Source organism: Triticum dicoccoides, chromosome 3B, assembly GCF_002162155.2.
Source record: "Triticum dicoccoides isolate Atlit2015 ecotype Zavitan chromosome 3B, WEW_v2.0, whole genome shotgun sequence".
Lineage (NCBI taxonomy): Eukaryota > Viridiplantae > Streptophyta > Magnoliopsida > Poales > Poaceae > Triticum > Triticum dicoccoides.
Genome location: NC_041385.1, coordinates 716217519 through 716240628, shown reverse-complemented (window position 1 = coordinate 716240628; position 23110 = coordinate 716217519). Strand labels below are relative to the sequence as shown.

At 45.2% G+C, this 23110-nt stretch overlaps 2 protein-coding genes across 3 annotated transcripts; one reads left to right on the top strand and one right to left on the bottom strand.

Moving 5' to 3' along the window:
• The first annotated feature begins 13712 nt into the window (after window positions 1-13712).
• On the top strand, window positions 13713-21142 carry LOC119278063 (glycine-rich RNA-binding protein 4, mitochondrial-like). 2 transcript variants are annotated; one of them, XM_037559421.1, is made up of 5 exons: window positions 13714-13937; window positions 14032-14100; window positions 17558-17664; window positions 17763-17846; window positions 21005-21142. In XM_037559421.1, exons 1-5 carry the CDS (start codon window positions 13775-13777, stop codon window positions 21020-21022), a joined length of 441 nt encoding a protein of 146 aa, XP_037415318.1. In that variant the 5' UTR covers window positions 13714-13774; the 3' UTR covers window positions 21023-21142. The 2 variants fall into 2 exon arrangements, with proteins under 2 accessions (XP_037415317.1, XP_037415318.1); XM_037559420.1 differs by lacking the exons at window positions 17558-17664; window positions 17763-17846; window positions 21005-21142 and adding an exon at window positions 14193-16709 and having other exon boundaries at window positions 13713-13937.
• Window positions 18361-22619, bottom strand: LOC119278064 (protein NRT1/ PTR FAMILY 2.12-like). Its single transcript, XM_037559422.1, has 4 exons — window positions 22332-22619; window positions 21051-21268; window positions 20066-20646; window positions 18361-19544 (listed from the first exon to the last, which is right to left on the bottom strand). Exons 1-4 carry the CDS (start codon window positions 22450-22452, stop codon window positions 18647-18649), a joined length of 1818 nt encoding a protein of 605 aa, XP_037415319.1. The 5' UTR covers window positions 22453-22619; the 3' UTR covers window positions 18361-18646.
• Between the last annotated feature and the right edge of the window lie 491 nt (window positions 22620-23110).

The following is a 23110-nucleotide window of genomic DNA, read 5'->3' as shown; positions in this document are numbered from 1 at the left end:
TGTTTCCTGTTCCATATCCATAACTAAAGATAGAGAACAACTTAGAACAGAAAATAAAATCTACTTAGTGATAAAATAAAGAAGCACACATGAGAATATTCACCCCACGCTATTGCTCCCCAGCAACGGCGCCAGAAAAAGGTCTTGATAACCGACAAGTATAAGGTATCGTTTGTAGCCTTCTTCGGTAAATAAGAGTGTTGAACCCAACGAGGAGCTAAAGGTAGAACAAATATTCCCTCAAGTTCTATCGACCACCGATACAACTCTACGCACACTTGATGTTTGCTTTACCGAGAACAAGTATGAAAACTATTTTGCAAGAATAAAACTACTAGTACTTTGCAAGAATAAAACTAAGAATAAATTGCAAGGTAATAAAAGTGTATAGCTTTTGTCAACAAGAAAGTCATTTGTCCCTAGGCAATCGATAACAAGTAGCGGTAATCATTCTTGCAATTTTATATGAGGGAGAGGCATGAGCTAACATACTTTCTCTCCTTGGATCATATGCACTTATGATTGGACCCCTAGCAAGCATCCGCAACTATTAAAGATCATTAAGGTCGTGAAACCCAACCATAACATTATGTATCAAGTCCTCTTTACTCCCATACGCCATAACCCACTTATCTGCGTTTAGGCTGTTGTCGCCCCCACAACACCGACAATAAGTAAACCATGAACATATTGCAACACCCTACAGTCGGGGCCCCTCACATTTGCACGAGATGGAGGGCACCGTAGGACATCACCATAAATAAAATATACACTCATACCAACCAAGATCACGATTAACCCATAGGACAAAACGGATCTACTCAAACATCATAGGATAGCCAAATATCATTGGGAAATAATATATGGAGTTGAGCACCATATTTAAGTAGAGACTACAGTGAGGAGAAGGGAGGTTACACCGCTGCATAGAGGGGGAGAGAGTTGGTGTTGACGGTAGAAAGATTGTTGATGTAGATAGTCGTCACGATCCTTGCCCCAGCGGCACTCTGGCGCCACCGAGAGAGAGGGGGAGAGAGCCCCCTCCTTCTTCTTCCTTGGCCTCCCCCTAGATAGGAGGAGAGTTCCCCCTCTGGTCCATGGCCTCCATGGCGGTGGAGGGGCGGGAGCCCCTCCGAGATTGGATCTCCCTCTCTGTTCTCTTCTGTTTCGCGTTCCCCAGATCTGACCCTTCACAGTTTCTTAAATTCCGAGATCCGTAACTCCGATTGTGCTGAAAATTTTACACAACTTTTTTCCATAAATTATCTTTCTTGCGCCAGAAGAAGGGCCCCAACGGACTTTCGAGGAGGGCATAAGACACCTGGGCGCGCCAGGGGGTGCCCGACGTGCCCTGGTGGGTTGTGGTCACTGTGGCCCCTAGTTTGCGTTGATTCTAAGTTCTGAAAATCACATATATTCCAAGATAATTCTGTGTAAATTTTTATTGTGTTTGGGCTTCATTTGAAATGGATTTTCTATGAAACAAAAAACATGCAACAAACAGGAACTGGCACTAGATCAATAGGTTAGTCCAATAAGTCATCTAAAAAGTTGCCAAAAATATGTGAAAGTTGTATAATATTGGCATGAAACAATAAAAAATTATAGATACGACGGAGACGTATCAGCCGCCACCACCCCGCTGCCAGATCCAGCCGCTCCACCGCCCTCGCTGCTGGTTCCGCTACTGCTCCGCCGCCGCGCCGCTGCCGCCAGATTCGAGCCGCACACCTACCGCTATGCCACATCCGCTTTTCCACCGCCAGACTTGACCTTCTCACGCCACACAGCCACCGCCCCTCCGTGACCAGTCCATGGCTCGATTCACAGCCGTGTTGTCAGCCATTTGAGCTCCTGCCGCCGCATATCGACCTAACGACTCTTGTCGCTCGGCCGTCGGCTCACCTGCCGCCGCGGCTCGGTCTGCCGGCATTCCTCCTGGCTCTCATTGCTCGGCCGCTTGTGCTCCTCCCGTCTCTTTTTACATCTTCATTTGCATCATCAATTGGAGTTGCTCTTTTACATCTCCAATGTACATCATCTGTGGGAGTTACCTCTTTTATGGAGATGTAAAATGCACCTTTTGGAGATGTAAATCTTTACCTCTCCTGTTTTACATCTCCAATTTCAATTGGAGATTCTCTAAAGATAGCTTTCGGGTGAGTCATGAGACATGTCATGAAACATGGTTGAACAAGATGGGATTTACCCCTTCGATACAAAGAGATATTCTCTGGGCCCTCTCTAGTGATCAAATTCAGAAGCATAGTCGACTTGGGTTAAGAGTTAACCCGTTTCAGAAATCTGTATCACGGTTTCGAGAAGAGAGGTCGAGATACCATAAGGGTGACAAGTACTCGCCTTGAGCTCGACAACATATATCATGAGGCAAAAGAAATGTTGCGCATGACACATTGTCGAGGTTCATCAAATGAATTTATGCATGCATGGGAGTTGCCACATTTCGCTAGGAGGCACTACCACCTATCGACTCGGGTCGTGTCCATGTGTACACGAACCTATAGGGTCACACACTTAAGGGGCGGCAACCCATCTCGATTGGATCCAAGTGGAAAGTGAGTGTGGACTCCTAGTAGGTCTCGGGTGTTGAGCCCGCCTTGGAGGTCTATATAAAGGGGAATGGGTGCACCTTTTAGCGTTGATCTTTTTCCTCCCACCACGGTCATCGCCATCACTCCCCATGCCCATATGCCGTGCGACCAAACCTAGCAGCCCGCTGCCTGACGCTACTCCCCGTACATGTGGATACCATGGAGGCATCACATCTATAGTGTTTGGATGAACTATTCGGGGGATCCGCGAGTAACCGTTTGCGGGAGATCGACTAAGCGAGGAGGAGGCGACTCTGATTGGTTACACACGGCACCAACTCTACTTCCTCCATAGTGACTGCGCATCTAGCGGTATAATCTGTACATGTGACCTATCTCTAGTAGTATGTTCTTTGGTTGTATGGTATGAAATTTTATTTGGCGCTAGAGTAAATATGGCGTACCCCCACACATACATGGCATAATTGCGTATAGGTACCATGTTCAAATATCCATAAACCTTATCCAACTGTATCTATAGTTAATACTCCACCTCAAGATCGCTATATAGGGTGCATTTGAGAGTACTAAGTAAAATAGAGTATTGCAATAAGTATGATGTTGCGATGGCGATAGTATATTGTCTTCGCCCCATGTTCGAAGGACAACTACACAACTAACTTTTTATCCTTAGTGGTAGTCGCACGATGCGAGCCTTTTTCACTTTACTTTACCGCGGTAGATTATTTGCAAGGTTAAACCCAACTAACATATATAGCTCTTTTTTGATCATTTGTATAAACATGGCCAGTGCAAAACTAATAGATTGAAGAGCATATGTGTCTATAAATTATGCAGCAAAGAACTCAAAAGAATCCAAACATAATCATATATAGATCTAATCATCAAGCCACCTCAACAAACACACCAATAAATATTACATCAGATGGAACACAATCATGTAGGGCAGCTCATGTGATCATTGTATTGAAGAACATGGAAGAGATTGCCGTCTAGCTATTGTTATGGCATAGGCCAAAGGGACTACTCACAGACGATCATGGTGGCAACACGGGGATGTAGATGTCCACCTGGTTGAACCCCACTCCGTTAGAGTATAGAAAATTGCTTCCAGACTGAATCGCGATGAAACAGAGGTGTGTGACAAGGAAAAAATTCCTTGATAATATTTTTAGGGTTTGGGGAGTATATAAAGGCGGCAGAAAAAAGAGGCGATAGAGAGGCCTCATGTGGGGCCCACTCAGTCACCCCTGGCCACATGGCTTGGTTGCGTGGGGCCCACAAGGGTCCCCCTAGTTGGCTTAGATACTCCGTGGAAGCTTCATAATGCGATTTTTTTTTGCATTCCCCCCTCCCCCGCGTTTTTAGCCCTGCAAAATGGATTTTGCTGAAAGTCCAAAAAACAAGCAGAAAATGGTAACTAACACTGGACACTGGTTAATAGGTTAGTTAATAGCAATAATAATAATAATTGGTGACAAAACTATATAAAATTTATATAATAACAACACACAACAATTAAAAATTCTAGATACGTTTATGACGTATTAGGGTGAACCTACTATGAGTTAAGGTTGCCTATGAACTAGTCTGACCTCGCCTTATAAAGGGGACGAGGCCTAGGGCTACAAAGAGACCTAGTAGACTATGACAGTTGAGGAGCCCTCCTCAAAATTGAAGGTATGCAAATTATACTCCATCTCTTTTGAAATATAAGGCACACATGTCTCTAATATTTGCTTTTGATGAACAACCAGTCTATGGTTTTCCTAGATAAATTTGATGTCACCGAAAAATACTTCTTAATACAAATCCAATTTGTATACTTTTTTCATTATGTATCATGTAGTCCACTTATTATTGAATAAATTCTGGATCAAAGATAAAGTTTGCAAAGCATATGCACCTTATGCTTCTAGAGAAGTGGTGTATATATGAACATAAGACCATGGTTGTTGGGGATATAACTATTAGGTATGACCTGCCAGGAGGGGCCGGGTTATACCTATAAGCATTCTTGAAGCCCAACACTCAAGGTTGAAGACGGCGGCTTAGTAAGGGCCCAAGGCCCAGAGGCAACTTAAGGCCCGTAGTGATAAACTGCCATATAAGTGTGACTTGTATTGTAGGCAAGAAAGATTAAGAGACTGAGCCGGATACTGTTTATAAGCCGGCCGGGACTCTGTAGAGCCGCTGGGCATCGACCTCTGTATATAAAGGGATGACCCAACGGCGGTTTAGGGCAAGTAACAACAACTCGAGAGCTAGGTCAAGCGATTTGCTCCCTGGTGATCGAGACATAAGCAATCCCACTCAAAACTGGATCGTAGGCTTTTACCTTCACCATAAGGGGCCAAACCAGTATAAACCTCGTGTCTCTTGTCCCGATTAACCCCTTCAAGCTTCCTAGTTGCAATGGCTCCACGATGAAGTCCGTTCCTTAGGACATATAACGTGACAATTCCACGACAGTTGGCGCCCACCATGGGGCCAGCGCATGGTGGATTTGAGTTCTTGAAGGGCAGCTTCGAAGGGCTCAAGGGATATGCTATAGTCCGGATGACCAAGAGTCATCGCGGCAAGCTCTACATCGACGATGTAGGCTGGGCCCCGACGCCGGCTCAATTGAGTACGGGTACCGGGTCCCCTTCGGCGGAATCCACGTCTTCATCGGCAAGATTGGTGAGCCGGGCCCTGAGCCGGACATCTACACCGACCTCGGCGAGACGGCTCGGCGTGCAAGACCCGCCCGGGCTCCGCCGGCTGTGAATCGTGCCTTCGTGGGATGCGTCCACGGAGGACCTTCTGAAGGATCTGCCTCTGGTGGCGAGACGGCCATCTACTCTGATGGTGAGTCGTCCACAGGTGAGACGAATTCGTTGTATCAATTGCAGGATGGCGGGCTTGGGGGCTGTTCCGATGGCAGCAGTATTCTGGACTGTCTTGAGCCGCCGAGCAGGGTTGGGATCTTCATGGCCGGCACACAACCTGTCCAAGATTCCACAGCTGCAGCAGCCATAACCTCCGGGTCAGCAGCAGCCGAGGTAGGAGGCCCAGTGCGCTCGCCGACTCAAGTGTTGATGGATCTCACAGACAAGCTGACCACCCTGTTAACCACCGCCGTCAACCCGGAGGATCAGGCTCATCATGATGCGGAGGATCTGGTCAGTAAAAGTGACGGTTGTGAGAAGTTCTCAAGACGGGCTCATGTACCGGCTCAAGAATTGAGGATGATTCCAACTACTTGGCCGTTTGTAGTCTGGGGGCTTGATATGGTTGGGCCTTTCAAAAGGTCCAAAGATAAAAAGACCCACCTCTTGGTGGCGGTTGATAAGTTCACAAAGTGGGTTGAGGCAGAGCCTGTCAGTAAGTGTGATGCAGCCACAACAGTTCAATTTATGAAGAAGGTGATATTTCACTTTGGCTTTCCACACAACATCATAACAGACAATGGCACTAATCTGTCTAAAGGCGCCATGGAGGAATTCTGTCAACGTGAGCATATCCGGCTTGATGTTTCATCAGTGGCTCACCCTCAATCCAATGGTCAAGCCGAGAGAGCCAATCAGGAGATCTTGAAAGGCATCAAGCCCCGGCTTTTGGTCCCACTGCAGTGGACGCCGGGGTGTTGGGTTGAGGAGTTACCCTCTGTATTATGGAGCATCAACACTACTCCTAATAGATCTACGGGTTATACACCTTTCTTCATGGTCTATGGAGCCGAGGCGGTTCTCCCTTCTGACATCCCTCATGACTCGCCTAGTGTGGCGGCTTATGTTGAAGCAGACAATGAACAGGCGCGTCAGAATGATCTCGACCTGTTAGATGAGCAGAGAGACTTGGCAGCAGCTCGCTCGGTGATTTACCAGCAAGACTTGCGCCGATATCACAGCCGCCGTGTTAAGTCCAGAACCTTTCAGGAAGGTGATTTGGTGCTCCGGCTCATCCAGGATCAAACTGATGCACACAAGTTATCACCACCTTGGGAAGGACCCTTTGTGGTTAGCAAGAACTTGAACAACGGGTCATATTACCTTATCGATGTTCGAGAGCACAAAGACTCACGTAAGTCGGAGGAGGAGACCCGGAGGCCGTGGAATATTGCTCATCTTCGGCCCTACTACACCTGAGCCATAGGCTCCCCTGATGTACATATTTTTGCCAATGTATATATTATGATAAGTAATAAAGCAGGACCTCTGTCCTTATTTCCCTCACATCAAGGTAAATTTTTCATTATCATTGTCATTATTCCTTCACATGATCACTTGGGGGCTGATCACGTTTGATCCGGCTTAACCCATTTGATCCGACTTACGATCGTATTCGAATCTAGCCGTTAAAAATTATGTTCACTAGGGGGCTTCCTGTTCAAACATAGGTCGTATTCGAACCGAAGAGAACATAGCTGTTAGTACCCTTTTGATTGGCACACCGCCAAGCTCACTTGGGGGCTTCTTGATCGTATTCGAATCATAGCTTAACCCCTTTGGGAACCGACTTTGATCGTATTCGAATCAGAGTCATTAAAAAACTGTCAAGGTCATTAGGGGGCTTCCTATTCAAACATAGGTCATATTCAAACCAAAGAGAACACAGATGTCGATACCCTATTGATCGGCGCAATGCCAAAGCCATTGGGGGCTACATGATCGTATTCCAATCCTAGCTTAAACCCCTCTAGAACGGTTCACTGATCGTATTCGAATCAGTAGCCTTGCCATTTTTTACTTCTCTTTCGATTTAAGTTGTTTTTGGACACCCCCTTGTTTTACTTGAGATTTTTTCTGAGGCTTACAACTTTTAAGTATGATTCCTGTAACCCGGCTCAATATTGATTGATGAGTCACCGATCCATAAGCATCATTGTACCTTTGAAATTATCAGGTATCCAAAACATCGGGGTTATCACCCTTACTGACCGGGTCATATAAACCGGTGGTGCAAATTTGAGAAGTCTTAAGCATAAGATCATAGTTGTGTTTTTTGCAACAAGCTAATCTATGATTGTTTTTAAATCCTTTTGACCCGCCTGGTTGTCCGATGTCAAAGGATTTTTTGTAGTCTGCTGAAGGACAGTTTTTGAGCCCTGATCATGCATGAATGGATATAACCACGGTGGTTTAACAAAGCATCAACGACGTGCACGATGGCACAACCAAAAAATAACATTATCTCTGTCCTATTACAGGACTCATTAAGTCCACATAGTTCACATTGTTTTTTCCGCCCCAGGTATGAGCCGCCATGACAGGTTCACCTTCAGGATTGCCCGGAAGCGTCCGGGTTAGCCCTCTCCGCGTCTGCGCCCTGCTCCTTTTCCTGGAAGGTTGATGATGACTAGTCAATGTTGTTCAAGGCTTCAAATTCAGCTTCATCGTCAACAAGACCGGCCGGGTCAACTTCAGGAGCAAAGGTATGCTTACGGGGTGGAGGAATCAGACTGGTCACATTGTATTGAGGCGTTGGAATTCTTCAGTTCTCTTCATCGTAACCCGCCTGGTACTTGGTAAGATCCACTTCATTTGCTATCAAAGTCGCCACAGGGCATATCTCTTTGACACAGGCGAGAAAATCCGCGTCTTCAAACGACATGCCGTCTTCCTTCAGGTTTGGGTAACCAATGGCAATGTCCGCTGGGTCTAGTTCCGGTAACCAGGCTTTAGCCCGACTTAGAGCATTTATCGCTCCGGCTCTTGCAGATAACCATCTCAGTTCATTGATCCGTTGCAGAAGAACCGAAAGCTTCCTCAAGACATGTGCTAGGAGGGTTGGCATTTCATTGGACACAACCACCGAAGCAATGGTGCGTTGAGACCCGGTGTACAGTTATTCCACCAAGGTGTACACTGCCTTCAGTTTTGTCAGCATGTTTTGGTTCAAGTTTGAGCTTCTGGGGCCTGTATAAGCATAATCAAGAGGGTTAGTTCCAGGCTTATGATCCATTACATGACTTACATATTTACACAATGACAAGGTGACTTACCAAAGATGGCTGAGACCATTTGTGAAACATGGCGCTTTAGACCAGCTAATTCACCAGTAACTTCTTCCAGAGCCGTTTTTGCTTTCTCAGCTCGCCTTATCAACACGGTCTTTTCATCCGTCCAGGCTTTCTTTTCAGCTTCAAGTTCGTTCTTCAGTTTATCCTATTCAGAAACACTGAATTCAAACTTGGTGTTGGCCTTCACAAGTTCCGTCTCTTGGAATTCAAGGCGGCTCTTCAGATTAGTCACCTCGGACTCGAGTTGACTCGTGGTAGCCTATACAAGTGCAAAATTCAAATCACGTAAGTTGTTTCTGCAGTATTAAAGTCCCAAGCATTTTGCCAGCAATAACACTTGGCACTTGGGGGCTAATGTCCCAAAGAGTTTTTCTTTTCTATGGCGGGTCATCAGATGGTGATTTATACGAGTAAGTCCCAAGCATTTTGCAAGCAATAATACTTGGCAATTGGGGGCTAATGCATACTGTTGTTCAGAAAACTAAAAGGATTTTTTCTATCAAGAACCGGCTCAACCATATCGGTTAAGCCGCCCCTTGGGGACTACATGGTAAGCCGGAATTTTCTTCTTTCTTTATGTTGTTCAGTTGTTTCTAAGTCTACAACATAAGCATCATAAGTAGCAAACTTGGGGGCTAACATACTAAAGGATAATGAACAAGAAGGAGCGGGTTATACCTCGAATTTGTGATGCATCTGCTTTACCATGTCAATTTCGAGGTCCCGGCTGCTGTGCACTTGACTCATAAAGCCAGAAAAGATATCTCCAATGCTAATATGAGCATAATTAGCAACATCCATCTTGACTCGGCGTTGGTCCAGAAGTTCTTCCTTGGTAGGACATTTAGCCAGTACAGTTGGCTTCCCCGGCTCAGTATAGCCGGTTCTAGTGATTTCTATATCAGCATTGGAAGGATCATCTGTCCGTATTGGGCTTGGAGGCTTGGGATTTTCTGAGTCATTGGCAGCTTGGTCAGTGGGCAGGTCGGTAGAAGGAGGAGACACATCTTGCGCTGGCTCAGATGGCGGTTCATGAGTATTTGAGTCCGGCATGGTTGTTTCAGGAGCCAGCTCAGTTACAACTCTGTCTTCAGCTGGTTTGTTCTTCCTAACCCTCTTGCTGGGTTTGGCTTGACCACTGTGCCAAAATAAAAGATTAATACAGGCGAAAGGGATTTAAATAAATACAAGATGAGCAGGTTAGTATACCCTGGAGCAGTCTTGAAGGCTGGCAGATTGGACTGCAAGGACTCGCCAGATGAAGGGGAAGTATCCTGATAATCTGAGTCAGAGGGATTGAGTGGTTGACGAAAGAGACCCGCCAAGGGGTAAAACTTATTTAAACTAGACGTAACTTCATTTCGGCGTTTCCTTGGAGTGTTTGGTAAGCCGGAGGATAGCTCCACGTCCTTGCTGGTCCGGGTCTGCCTCCGGCTCTCATGAGTCTGCCGCTTCAAAAGAAATTGAGGATCGTGATGAGCTAGAGGATGAGAAAATCTTACTTTCTGGGTCACCCTGCGGAGTTTCCGTCTTGGCAAAGGCTCGGAGTTGGAGGAAAGGATAGTTACCTCATCAGCCTTGCTACGGCTTGTCCCAGTGTCCTCCTGCTGATGATCAGTGTCAATAAGGTGATTAAAAAGTAAGCCAAGGGAGTCAAGGTCTACCTCCGACTCAGAAGAGTCCGATAGCCGAAGTAGCTCAGAAACGGAAGCTTTCTTGCCCTTCTTTCTGATAGCTTCTTTCCTAGCGGCTTTCTTTTCTTTTCTTGCTCTTTTGGCAGCTTCATGATCATATTTAACTTTCCAAAATTTATCACCCGCCTGCAAGGATTAAAGCATATTCATGAGTATGGGGGAAACATTAAGAAAAAAAAATAAACATTTCATATGGACGGTTTACCTTTGGAGCCGGGTTATCTTTACAGAAAGGGGCTAGACCTACTTTGCCACAATCCGCCAGACTCTCATTGAGAAGAGATTTGGTCATGTCATCAACAACATGAGCAGGTAAGTCGTCAGGGCTATGGCGCAGGGGATCATCCTTGGCGCCGGTATATTCGCACATTAAGATGGCGCGGCGGCTCAATGGAATAACTCGCCAGGCAAGCCAGACCCGAACCAGGTCAATACCAGTCAACCCGTTCCCCAGCAGAGCCTTGATCTTAGCCAGGGTAGGAGCAAGAGATTTGCGCTCTGCGGCAGTAATCTTGTCAGGCAGAGGATGATTGGTGTCAAGACGAAGGGCGCGAAAGCCGGGCAGAGGGTTCTCGTCAGCCGGAGAGGTATCCTTGCAGTAGAACCATGTCATGTTCCAATCTTTGGGATGGCTCGGCAGGTTAGCATAGGGAAAGATCACATCCCTGCGGCGCTGGATTGAAACTCCGCCAAGTTCCAAGCTCTGGCCGCTGGCACACTCCGTCTTGCGGTTCAAATAGAACAATTCTCTGAAAATTAGTAAATTGGGCTCTTCACCAAGATAAACTTCGCTGAATACTTGGAAGTTACAGATGTTAGACACGGAATTAGGTCCAATGTCTTGTGGGTGAAGGTCAAAAAATTTCAGCACATCTCTGAAGAACTTTGAGCCAGGAGGAGTGAAGCCCCGGTTCATATGATCTGTGAAAACAATGACCTCCCCCTCTTTGGGTTGAGGAAATTCTTCATCCGGGTCAGGATCACGATAAGGCATGATTTCTTTCTTCGGCAGATAGCCGGTTTTCACAAAGTCATTCAAAGTGCTATCAGTGACAATGGATTTCACCCAGTTGCAAGAGGTAGGTGCTTTGGGCGCCATTCTGTTCAAAAGCCTAAGACAAAGTAAAGGGCCGGTTCAAATTTAAGCCGGGCAGGATAAAAGTATTACTGTGAATAACAATATGGCGACTTATGAAAGAGGCCTAATGGTATAAGGATAGTTACGTCCTGGTTATTTAAGCCGCCATAGGTTTTATAAGCCGTCAGCACTATTTAAACTGACGGGTGGTTCAGATTATTAATTGAGCATTACTTCCTAAAGCCGGCAATCAGAGTCGCCATGATAAGTTTAACAAAATATGGATTTTTGCCTAAGTGTTGTACAAATAGGTTTCACAGTTGGCAGCAATTATTTTGGATCAAACAAAGGTTCAGAAAAGAAAAAATACTAGACCTAAAAACAGGGCGTAGAGAAGTTCATGTGCTATGATGAGGTTTTCTTACAAGGAAAGGAGGTCTACTGTTAATCAAAATGGATGCGGAACATGAAACGCATCAGATCCATGGGGTTTTTGGATTAAACGAAGCCATGGCAAGGAAAAAATGCAAGAGCTTCGAGGAACTGTGCCAGTACGGAAGAACACGCTAGCCCTAATGCAGATCTATGACGCGGAAAGGGGAAGCACTTACTACGGAGTATCTGCGGAGGAGGAGCACTGCCGTTCTCTGGTTAAGATCAGGTCGATGCAGCGGCCAAGCTCGACGAGGACGAAGGGTGCAGCGGTGACGGCGGCGGAGCTCCAGTGGCAGATGGGGGCGAGAGGAAGAAGATGCGAACGGAGAATGGGAAGAGACCTAATCAGGTCTATTTATAAGGAAAAATCTGTTAAGTGGGCGCGAAAAACGAGGAGGCTGAAAAAACATAGTTATCCAGCTACAAAGGCGCCTCGATTTTCGGATGGTCATTAAGACAGAGATCCATTGAGATGTATCGGACAAAACATGCATTTATGATAGGTGACGTCATGGCGGGTTACCACAAGTTTGAAGGATGACGTCATGGCGGGTTACAGAAAATTTCATAAGCAAGGAGCAGAAGATTTTTTCTTAAGTGTCAAAGATTGACATGAACCAGTTCAAATCAATCTGGGGCCTAATGTTGGGGATATAACTATTAGATATGACCCGTCAGGAGGGGTCGGGTTATACCTATAAGCATTCTTGAAGCCCAACGCTCAAGGTTGAAGACGGCGGCTTAGTAAGGGCCCAAGGCCCAGAGGCAACTTAAAGCCCGTAGTGATAAACTGCCGTATAAGTGTGACTTATATTGTAAGGCAAGAAAGATTAAGAGACCGAGCCGGTTACTGTTTATAAGTCGGCCGGGACTCTGTAGAGCCGATGGGCGTCGACCTCTGTATATAAAGGGACGACCCGGCGGCGGTTTAGGGCAAGTAACAACAACTCGAGAGCTAGGTCAAGCGATTTGCTCCCTGGTGATTGAGACATAATCAATCCCACTCAAAACTGGATCGTAGGCTTTTACCTTCACCGTAAGGGGGCGAACCAGTATAAACCTCGTGTCTCTTGTCTCGATTAACCCCTTCAAGCTTCCTAGTTGCGATGGCTCCATGACGAAGTCCGTTCCTTAGGACACTGCCGTGACAATTCCACGACAATGGTGGTAATGATTGATGTTAACATACATGTTTTATAAAAGTGTTTGAGATTTATTTTTCATGCAACCCATGAATAAACAATACGCAAATTTTAAACCAAACCTACGGTTCGCGGCGAGCAAAAAATACGCTTATCATACATTTTTTTAACAAAATTAAAACCACTAAAATCAATGTAGAGAAAACCCATGAAAATTAAAATCGAAAAAGAGCATTAAGAAGTACTACGAAATCATGATGGTGATGCTAAAACCAGAGCTGGCCAAACAGGCCGGCCCGGCACAGCATGGCCCAGCCCATTGTAATTGGGCCGGCCCGGTACAGGATGGCCCAACCCATCGTAATCGTGCCTAACACGGCCTGGCCAGCCATGGCACGATTATTAGCCTGGGCGTGCCGTGCCGGCCCACGTGTTGCCCCCTCCAGCCTAGGTACGACCCAGAAGCTATGCGGACCGACTCGCAGCATGCCAGGCCTGTTAGGCTGGCGGCCTGCTAGGTTGTTATTGGGCTATTTTTCGGCCATATATATTAAACAAAATCTTAAATTAAAATTAAATAAATAAATGGCCCGTGCCGTGCCGGCCCGCGTGCTCATCCTTGAGGCCCATGCACAACCCCTGGCGTGCTGTGCGGGCATCCTATCGGGCCGGCCCTGCTACCCCAGCCCGTTTGGCCAGTTTTGGCTAAAACATTGTTCTTAAACCCAACTGGTCAAGCTAAAAAAACAAGCCCAACCCGTCAACCCGTCAACCCGTCAGCCCAATTCTACACCGTGCTCGTCTCTGTTCTGTTGGCCAGCCGTCAGCCCGTCACCGACCCCGCCGGCATGGCGCTCCTGGAACTGCTCTCGCGCCTGCGCCTCGCACCTCTCCACTATCACCTCCGCCGCTCTCTCTCCGCGGCCGCCCCTCCACCACACGAGCCGCCCCCTCCCCATCATGCCCTACCGTCACAGCCGGCCTCCAACAAGCACAAGCTCTTCGTCGCCGGTAACACTCTTCCCTCCTGTTCCCCTTTACTTATTCCCCAATCATTCCCTGGCTCTCACCTCAGTTTGCCTCGTTTGCTTGCGAGCATGGGCAGGGCTCTCGTGGTCCGCGGACGAGCGGTCGCTGACGGACGCCTTCTCCTCCTTCGGCACCGTCACCGAAGGTAAAAGACCAACCCACATACTAGCTAAAGCCATTCCTCATTTGGTCGGTAGCAATATAACCTCTCGCGTGGTGGGTGCTGGGCGGGTTCAGATGGTGCGCGTGGTAGGTGCTCGACGAAACGGCTCCCAGGTCCTGGACGACCTGGTTCCGCCCAGCCTCGCGAACTGTTCGACAGAATGCCTGTTAGGGACGTGGTTGCCTTCTCGGCGGCAATCTACCGGAATGCGAGGGCCGGGTCGTTCGACGAGGCCGTTGGGCTGTTTGTCGGCATGGTGAGGGCAGGAGTGTGCCCAAACTCGTTCACCTTGGTCGGTGCATTGCTCGCCGCCGCCGGGCTGGGTGACGCCGTGCTCACCGAGTGCATCCATGGGTGGGTTGTCAAGCTTCGGTTGGACTCCAATCCTTTTGTCCGAACCGCGTTGCTTGATTCATATGCGAAATGCGGTTGCCCCATCAAGGCACGTGCTTTGTTTGGTGAAACGAGGGATCCAGGTATAGTTACCTGGAATGCGATGATCTCCGGGTTAGTGCACAATGATTTGTTCGAGGAGGCAGTGTTGGTGTTTAAAAGGTTGCTTCGTTCGTTGGGGCCAATTCATAATGTTGTGACTATGATAAGCACTGCTCAAGCTTGCGCTGGTTGCGGTGATGCTGGACTATGTGGAACTGCACATGCTTACACGGTCAAGATGGGGCTTGATTTGAATGTATCAGTGACAAACTCGATACTGGGCATGTACTTGGGTTTTGCTAGTCTTGAGATTGGAAGAGAGATTTTCAGGAAGATTCCTGTCAACAATGTTGTTAGTTGGACGATGATGATGGGTTTCCTTCTTGAGAAAGGGCATGCTGGTGAAGTTATATGTATGTTTGTCAAGATGAGGTCAAACGGTATAGTTCCTGACATGGTATCAATGGTTGGTTTGGTGCAAGCTTGTGCACTTATGGGTGATGGAAGCAGAGGAAAGTTGGTTCATAACCAGATTGTAATCCGTGGGTTTAGTAGAGAGCTTCCTGTAGTGAATTCATTAATCACAATGTATTCCAAATGTAAGGATTTAAGCTCTGCAAGGAAGTTGTTTGATGGAAGAAGGGATAAGAGCTTGGTCTCATGGACTGCAATGGTGGCGGCGTGTGTAGAAAATGGAGATTTGCTAGAAGGATTGGATCTCTTTGCTAAGATGAGGCATGGAGGCTTGTTTGCGATTGATTCTGTAACGTTAGTCACCTTATTGCTCGCATGTTATGTGATTGCTAAGTTTGACCTGTGTGTTCAGCTTCATGGGTATAGCTACAAGTCAGGTTTGTCTTTGTACAGACCTGTTCTTAACACCCTTATGGCAGTTTATGGTAAATGTGGATATGTGGCTCTAGCCCAAAAATTGTTTGATGAGATGATTTGTCGAGACACTGTCTCATGGAATACTATGATATTATCCTTTGGTATAAATGGCCAAGGAGAGGAAGCAATAACACTTTTTAATGAGATGGAGAAATCTAGCGAGGGCCGAGACAGTGTAACATACTTGAACACATTGCTAGCATGCAGCCATTCTGGCCTGGTGGATGATGGGTTGATCATCTTTAGAAGAATGATAAACGATAAGGGCATAAATCCATGTCAGGAGCACATTGGATGCATAGTGGATATGTTAGCAAGAGCTGGCCGCTTGGACGAAGCAGCAGGAGTGGCTAGCTTGACTGACAATAAATTGGGACTAAATGCTTGGAAAGCCCTTATGGGAGGGGGTCATTTGCACAGTGACATGAAGTTCACTAACGTTGCTGCGGAGAAGGTGCTTACAGTGGAATCATTTGATTCTGGACACGTGTTGTTACTTTCTAACACTTATGCATCACTTGGGAAATTCAGTGCTGCTGAATCTGTCAGATCCTGTTATACAAAACAGATCGCAAAGAAAACTCTGGGGCTTAGTTCAATTTAGGCCATGCCATCCATCACAAGGTAGCTGAAGAGTACTTCCCTGGGAAGGGTAAGGATATATACCACACAAGGACCACCAGTCTCAAGCTATTGGAATCTATTTTAGGCATTAACGTTTGAATTTTACTTTGTCAAATGGTTAAGTCTACTGTGAAGTGTGGACAATGGATGAGCATCAGCATTAGGTTTCAAAAGGCTCAGGTGCAATAGTGGATTGCCTCGGACCCTTGGCCATTGGGTCTTAAGTCTTGTGACTAACAATCGGCTCAGCCTTTTGACACATGAATGTGGAGTTTGTCAGACGGTATTCTGACCACTTAGAAGAGTTTTTAAGCACACCTCAAATTTTCATTACTTTCTTTTGTTTATGCCCATTTTCCTTACATATGGGTTGGAATATATCTGGTTAGAACTTGGAGTCCCAATCTTACTAACCTCTGGTTGGCTCGATTGGCATCTGTATCAATCACTCTGGAGCTGGTCCTCAAAACACGCATGCTGATTGCAACAACTCCAAAGAAAAGGAGAGTGAATAGCAGCAACATCAACAAGACAACAATGTACATTCACAGTAATATATATGTTGGTAGAGGAAGCTGCAACTACCAGTTGTGTGCTGTGCGTAGTATCTAATTACTTTTGAGTAAGATGGTTGGTTGCACTTCATTATGTAATTCATGAACAAACAATTAGCTCCTAGACAATTCAAAAATACATAAGTTGGATTTACTTGAAATATTTGATAATTCATATTTTTATATCTGCGTCCATTGATCAGGTTAACTGGATCCAAGTATTTCTGCTACAACTTGCAATTTCTTTTGGCAGTCCCTATGTATCAGCTGATTTTGAGTTATTACTTCTGAATTGGGTGTTCATGAATCTAGTTGCGTCCTTTCTTCCTAAAAGGCGATATAATTCATGCATATTGCTCTTGCAGTACCGACAGATCCTATACTTCTCATGTGTTGATAGTAAGTGGTAGCCATATACTCCCTCTGTCCCAAAATAAGTGTCTCAACTTTGTACTGGCTTTAGTGCAAAATTATACTAAGCTTGAGACACTTATTTTGGGACGGAGGGAGTACTTTATTAGTTTTATGTCATAGATAGCTAGTCTGCAGTGCCCCCCCACAAGTGTACATTACTCTGTACATGCATGTAGTCTGGTTCATGCGCATGGATTTCTGTCAGTGTCCATCATTTCTGTTTTGAGCAAGTTTGTCCGTGGCATGTGGTTATTGATTGACCTAACACAGGGGCATATTCTGAGTGATAACATGTCAATGTACATATACTGTGGAACTAGCTGACTGAGTTATACTCCCTCCGTCTGAAAAAGCTTGTCCCTGGTATCATTGTTTGCCTGGTATTAGATTTTGTGGCCATAATGGAACTTCAGTATCATTTGTTCTATTCATCCCAGAAAATTAATACTTAATGCTGTTTTTACATGTGTTAAACTTATCTTAATACAGTGAAGTTATATGGATACTATTTCGTGTTGCAGTGAGAATAATGTATGACAAAAACTCTGGAAGGTCAAGAGGCTTTGGTTTTGTCCAGTTCTCAAATAATTATGAGGCTAAGTGTGCCAAGGACGCTATGGATGGAAAGGTTCTTTATGAAGAGAGTTGCCTTACAAACTGCTATTGCTAGATATTCAATTCATAGAAAGATCAAACAAATGACCTGGATTATTTTTAATTCGACAGGTAATGCTGGGGCGGGCATTACGAATAAGTTTTGCTCTTGACAAAGTTCGTGGTGGTCCAGTTATTGTTCCACGACTTCCCACGGTGGGTAAATTTTTGTCATATCCGTTCCCTAAAATATGATCTTTTTTGGCTACTGTAAACTCATATACAGAAATATTGCTGGGATTTGATTTCTATACTCGTTTGAATATGCTATTGTGCATATCCTTAACATTCTATCCAAAATTCAGATAAAACAAATCTAAGTTTTTTTTTGGAAACAGTTGTTTGAGACAGTTCATTGAAGGATGACCTTATGTCTGTACTGTTTAAACTTCACCTTTTTTTTTTGCGGGGATGTTTGAACTTCACCTAAAAGTATAACGAAAAGGTTATTTAACTTGTTAGTTTCTTCACATGTTGAACACCTATTAGTGGAGGCACAGTCCACAAGGGCATGATTGGTTTAATCTAACTGCTTAGTTGCCATTAGTTTTGGGAGCCCTAGTCCAGTCCTCAAATGATCCGTAAATAATCTAAACATTATGTGAATGCATTTAAAAATAAATAAATATTATATGCACGAAAGGCTGTACTGGCAAGTACGGCCTGTGTGTACTTGCTGCAGACACACTACTGACTTAATTAAGTTCGACAAAAATATCGCTGGCGTCATTATGTTCCAGAAACTCACACTTCATCAAATTGGAATACAATAGACCTTTTAGCTCTTCATTGATGCTCTTTGGATAACAGTCATACATCCTGGCTAAACTACGCTACATTAGTTCTTCGTCACATTAAAAAGATAATAAAGTCCTGTGCCATATTACGAAACAGGAAAGTCTGTTGACAATTTTCCAAGTATATACTCTCTGCAGGACAAATTTCCTTCCCAATACTTATTTTTTAGGTGCATCTGTATTCGCGTCGACCTCTGCTTCTGCCTCTTCCTTGGTGTGTACTTTGATGGACTCTTCAGCATGGAGTGACATGGATTTATATTGATAGTAGTGTGAGCATATAAGGAAGTAGAAAAAGTTCAGTACTCCTATGAGGGCAATGAAATAGAAGTAATAATCAAGCTTGCCAAGATTAATGTCATCTGTCAACCAGCTTGTGTGGCCATCTCTGGTAGTCACTTTCCTTGTAATGTTTGCCAGAGCAGTACTCAAGTAGTTTGCTCCAGCTAACGTAACGAAAAAGAGGGATCCTGCTAGGGTTAGCATCTGCTCTGGAAACTGCTTATTATAGAATTCTATTTGTCCAACTGCATTGAAGGCCTCAGCAATACCCATTAAAATCAATTGGGGGGCAAGCCACAAGACTGACATAGGTGATTTTCCTCCATTAGACAATGCTGAGTTTCTCCTTTTGTGTTCAACAAGCCCTGCTACCACCATTGAAATGGGAGAAATCACCAATCCTATACCCTGTCTCTGAAGAAGTGTAATTCCACTTTCCACTCTGGTGAATCTTCTAGCTATAGGTACCAATATTCGGTCATAAATCGGCAGGAATGCAGTTAGGGCGATTAAGGATATGGATATGACAGAGCCTGCAGGGATTTCAAAATGTGTTCCAAGGTGACAGTCCATTGTTAATGTTTGCAAGATTATATATGTGAATTGTTGAGCCAACGCGACGAAGCATATGATGCCAGATATACAGATAGGCACAATTCTTAACAAACATTTGACCTCTTCTATCTGCTGGATACTGCAAAGCTCCCATGAGTTTCTTGCAGAACCGTCATCATTTATATCACCATCCCTTACAATCGCACCTTTGTTCAGACACCTGAGTACAAATGACAATAAAAGGTGGATATACATTAGCATCTACTTCCTCCGTTCCCAAATACTTGTCTTTCTAGGCATTTCAAATGGACTCAACATACAGATGTATGTAGACATATTTTAAAATGTAGATTCACTCATTTTGCGCCGTATGCAGTCACTTGTTGAAATCTCTAAAAAGACAAGTATTTAGGAACGGAGGGAGTAGCACATAGTTGTTTGAAATGATTAGTATTTGTTTGATCTGCCTAGCATGTTCTTTATCTTTTTATTTCACTTTGTCGAGGAGTGCAGGACGTTTTGCTCACTTTACTTGCAGAAAAATGGCTTACATTTACCAACACATGAAATTCTGCTTGTTTTAGCAAGTTACATGGATGTTAAGCCTATAGAACACTTTTGCAAGCTAATTGGAATAGTTTTCTTGGAAAAAAACATGATACTTTTGGGAATGGGACGCTATCAAATCATATTTTTTGTCTGTGTTGTGACACTTCCATCGTGGCTAATTCTTTATTTTACCTGAACTGGGAAGTAAGTGGCAATCTGAAAATACGGTGGCCACCTATCGGAGGACTGAAGAGCAGCAACTCTTGTTGATTTATATTGTCAGGATGCGGAAGCTTGAGTCTTCTCTTTTTAAATGATGCCACTAAAACTTGGGCAATTCCAGTGAAGATGCTTCCTTCTGGTGGTACATGGACATAAAGTCTAGTGCCCATGAATAAAATGATGATTGACATAAGCATGAAGAATGTGGGAATGCCAAATCCTATTGGCCAGCTGATGCTATTCTGGATGTAGATGAGAATAGTCATGGAGAACACCAGGGCAGCAGTAGTTGTGCCATAATACCAGTTATAATAGCTATTCAGTCCCTTTCGGCTTTTTTCATCAGTCATATCGAATTGGTCTACTCCAAAGGGCAAGCTGCATGGTCGGATTGCTCCACCGCCGATGGTTAGAAACGCTAGAGATATGTATAGCACGCTCAGCTGGAGTGTTGATGGACTGTTGCAGTGACCACCCAATTGGGCTGTCTGACTGCAGCCTGGTGGTTTGAGAGCTGGAACTGATGCAGACAAAGTCAATCCCAGCATCCCCTGTTTTCACAGCAAATAAATATGCAGATTAGACTGTGAGCAATGCAAAATCTATTAGTTGCTGACATATGCAAAGATCTTGTAGTATAGTTCACATTTTTATAGTGCATGATAGTAAATCCTTAGAACAGCTAACCCAGTAAATAAATGCCATTTGCTGAGACATCAAGTTTTGTTGCGATAATAAGCAGATAAAATGTTAGCCATTGCCTGTGGTTCGTTGCACATGCTATTTCTCATATTAAGCAATCAATAATGCTGTTTTTCTAAAAGCATAATGCTGTCTATTTCGTTCATTCGTTAGACTTATTTTGTCAATGACGACTTATCTCACATTTCCTTTTGCCAATACAAGCAGGCGAAACAAGACGACTAAAAGAACTTTGACCGTGGCACGGACATACCAGGAGGCTAAAGAAGGATCCGTAGGCCAGGGTTCTGAACCTTCCCAAGTAGGCGTCGGAGATGAAGGCGCCTAGTAACGGCGCAAAGTTGAGCGTACCGTAGAAAATGTTGGTGATGTTTGCTGCCGCGAGCTTCCCAATGTTGTAGCGGTTGACAAGATAGACCGTGAGATTTGCTGCCACCCCAACTGACCCCACCTTCTCAAATGTCTCGGTTGCTGCATAGAATGGAAGTGTCCGTCGGACGCGGCTAATCTGCACCCGAGCTCATATGCTCCCGCATGAACAGTAAAATCGAAAAAAATTCAAAAAATTCCAAATTTCTTTTGAGAGAAACATTGACAAAAGTTCTAAGTGCCTGCAGAAATTCGTCATGAAATCAAATTCCTAGAAGGCGTGGCAAAAAAAACAAAAATAGTACTCTAAAAAAGCTACTTTCAAACGCATTTTGAAGCACTGAATTTGTTTTTTTGCCACGCCTTACAGGAATGTGATTTCATGATGAATTTTTGCAGGCACTTAGAACTTTTGTCAATGTTTCTCTCAAAAAAAAATTGGAACTTTTTGAATTTTTTTCGAATTTTTTTCGATTTTACTGTTCATGCGGGTGCATATGAGCTCGGGTGCAGAATGGACTTTTCGAGTGTCCGTCACATTTCTTTCCTAGTACGGTGACTAAATAGTTTGTGCGGTGTTCTGGAAATTACAAAATGACTCTGCTTTATTACAGTAGAAGTTCACAATTCTGTCGTTGTGGTCCATAACTTTGTGCGAATAAAAAAGATCCTAAAATATAAATCAAACGAATCAGCTAATCATAAGACCGTGGTACACATCTGTCTACTGCATTGAATGTGTGATAATTGTGGTAGCAAAGCCTCGCAATCTTTAAGCTCGTAAATGTTTGAGATTTGCCAATCTGTCCCTAAATGCCATGGAAACATATGACCAACCATTCAACGCGGCACGGGCGAATCTAATCCTTGATCTTCCCTATATGAGTCAAACAGCTACTAGAATTAATTGTTGGACTCATTTTTCCTTTGCCGGGAAAGCCAGAATTAGCTTTTTGTTTTCGTTTTTGTGGAAATTGTTCATGGCCATCATGATGAGCTTGCTAGCTCGGCGTCTGGAGGTAGGGATGCGCTCCTGGACTGTACGACGGGGCGAGGTAGAGGTCTTAAGCCAGTGGAAGAAACCAAAGCAGACTGAGAGATGGAGAGATCCACACGGGAATGGAGTAGAAGTGAACTTGTGAAGCATACACATACTCCTACATACCTATGATGAAGGGCATGCACCTCCACCCCAGCGGCTTCCTGCCGCCCCGCCTTGCGCCAGTGCCGCCGGTGCCCTCCTCCAGCAGCGCCTCGCCTCCACCCATCTCCACCTCCGCAGCCATGTCTCTGTCCCAAGCCTCGGCTCTCAAGCGAAAAACGGCCCGCGGGACACAGGGGCAAGCGACGTGGTATCTCGGAATTTAAGGAGGGCTGCCTGCGCCTACGTAATCCCGCCAGGAAGCAAGCACAGAGCGCTTCGGCTTTTTAGGCGGTGTCAATCTCGTCATTCGTTTCGGTGCCGTCGCTCGCGTCGCTAGGATATGTCCATGGATATGCAGCATATCATGTCAAAAATAAATAAATAAAATATATCCTCATGCGGCGCGCATGAGTAGGTGGAGGAGGAGGCCACCACGCATCCTCGTAATAACGTGTCGCCTCGCGATCGAAACCGCATCATCCGTTGGAGTATCTCGCTTTCAATTGCGTGGAGTGATTTCAGTGTCAGTGCGTGGGCTGGTAACCGTCGGCTTCCTCACTCCCTCGGCGGCACTTGATGGCAGCGTATACGGGGACGGTGGAGTTCTGGTTTTCTTCTTGCGTGGAGTGATTTCAGTGTCACTGTGTGGGCTGGTAACCGTCCCTCGGCGGCACTTGATGGCAGCGGATACGGGACCGACGCTCGGTGCAGCTCTTGGTTTTTTTCTTCTTCTTCTTCGGTGGACTGCGTCAACGGCGACGTACTACGTGCTGAGTGAGCGGAGTACAGCTGGCTGGTAC

Excerpts from the sequence above, each read along its gene's own strand:
- LOC119278064 (XM_037559422.1), bottom strand. The coding sequence starts at position 22,452 with ATGGCTGCGGAGGTGGAGATGGGTGGAGGCGAGGCGCTGCTGGAGGAG. Across the intron at positions 20,647-21,050 it reads GATCCTTCTTTAGCCTCCTG|GGGATGCTGGGATTGACTTT; the intron begins GTATGTCCGTGC and ends CTGTGAAAACAG. Across the intron at positions 19,545-20,065 it reads CCACTTACTTCCCAGTTCAG|GTGTCTGAACAAAGGTGCGA; the intron begins GTAAAATAAAGA and ends ATTTGTACTCAG.
- LOC119278063 (XM_037559420.1), top strand. The coding sequence starts at position 13,775 with ATGGCGCTCCTGGAACTGCTCTCGCGCCTGCGCCTCGCACCTCTCCAC. Across the intron at positions 13,938-14,031 it reads GCACAAGCTCTTCGTCGCCG|GGCTCTCGTGGTCCGCGGAC; the intron begins GTAACACTCTTC and ends GAGCATGGGCAG. Across the intron at positions 14,101-14,192 it reads CTTCGGCACCGTCACCGAAG|ATGGTGCGCGTGGTAGGTGC; the intron begins GTAAAAGACCAA and ends GGGCGGGTTCAG.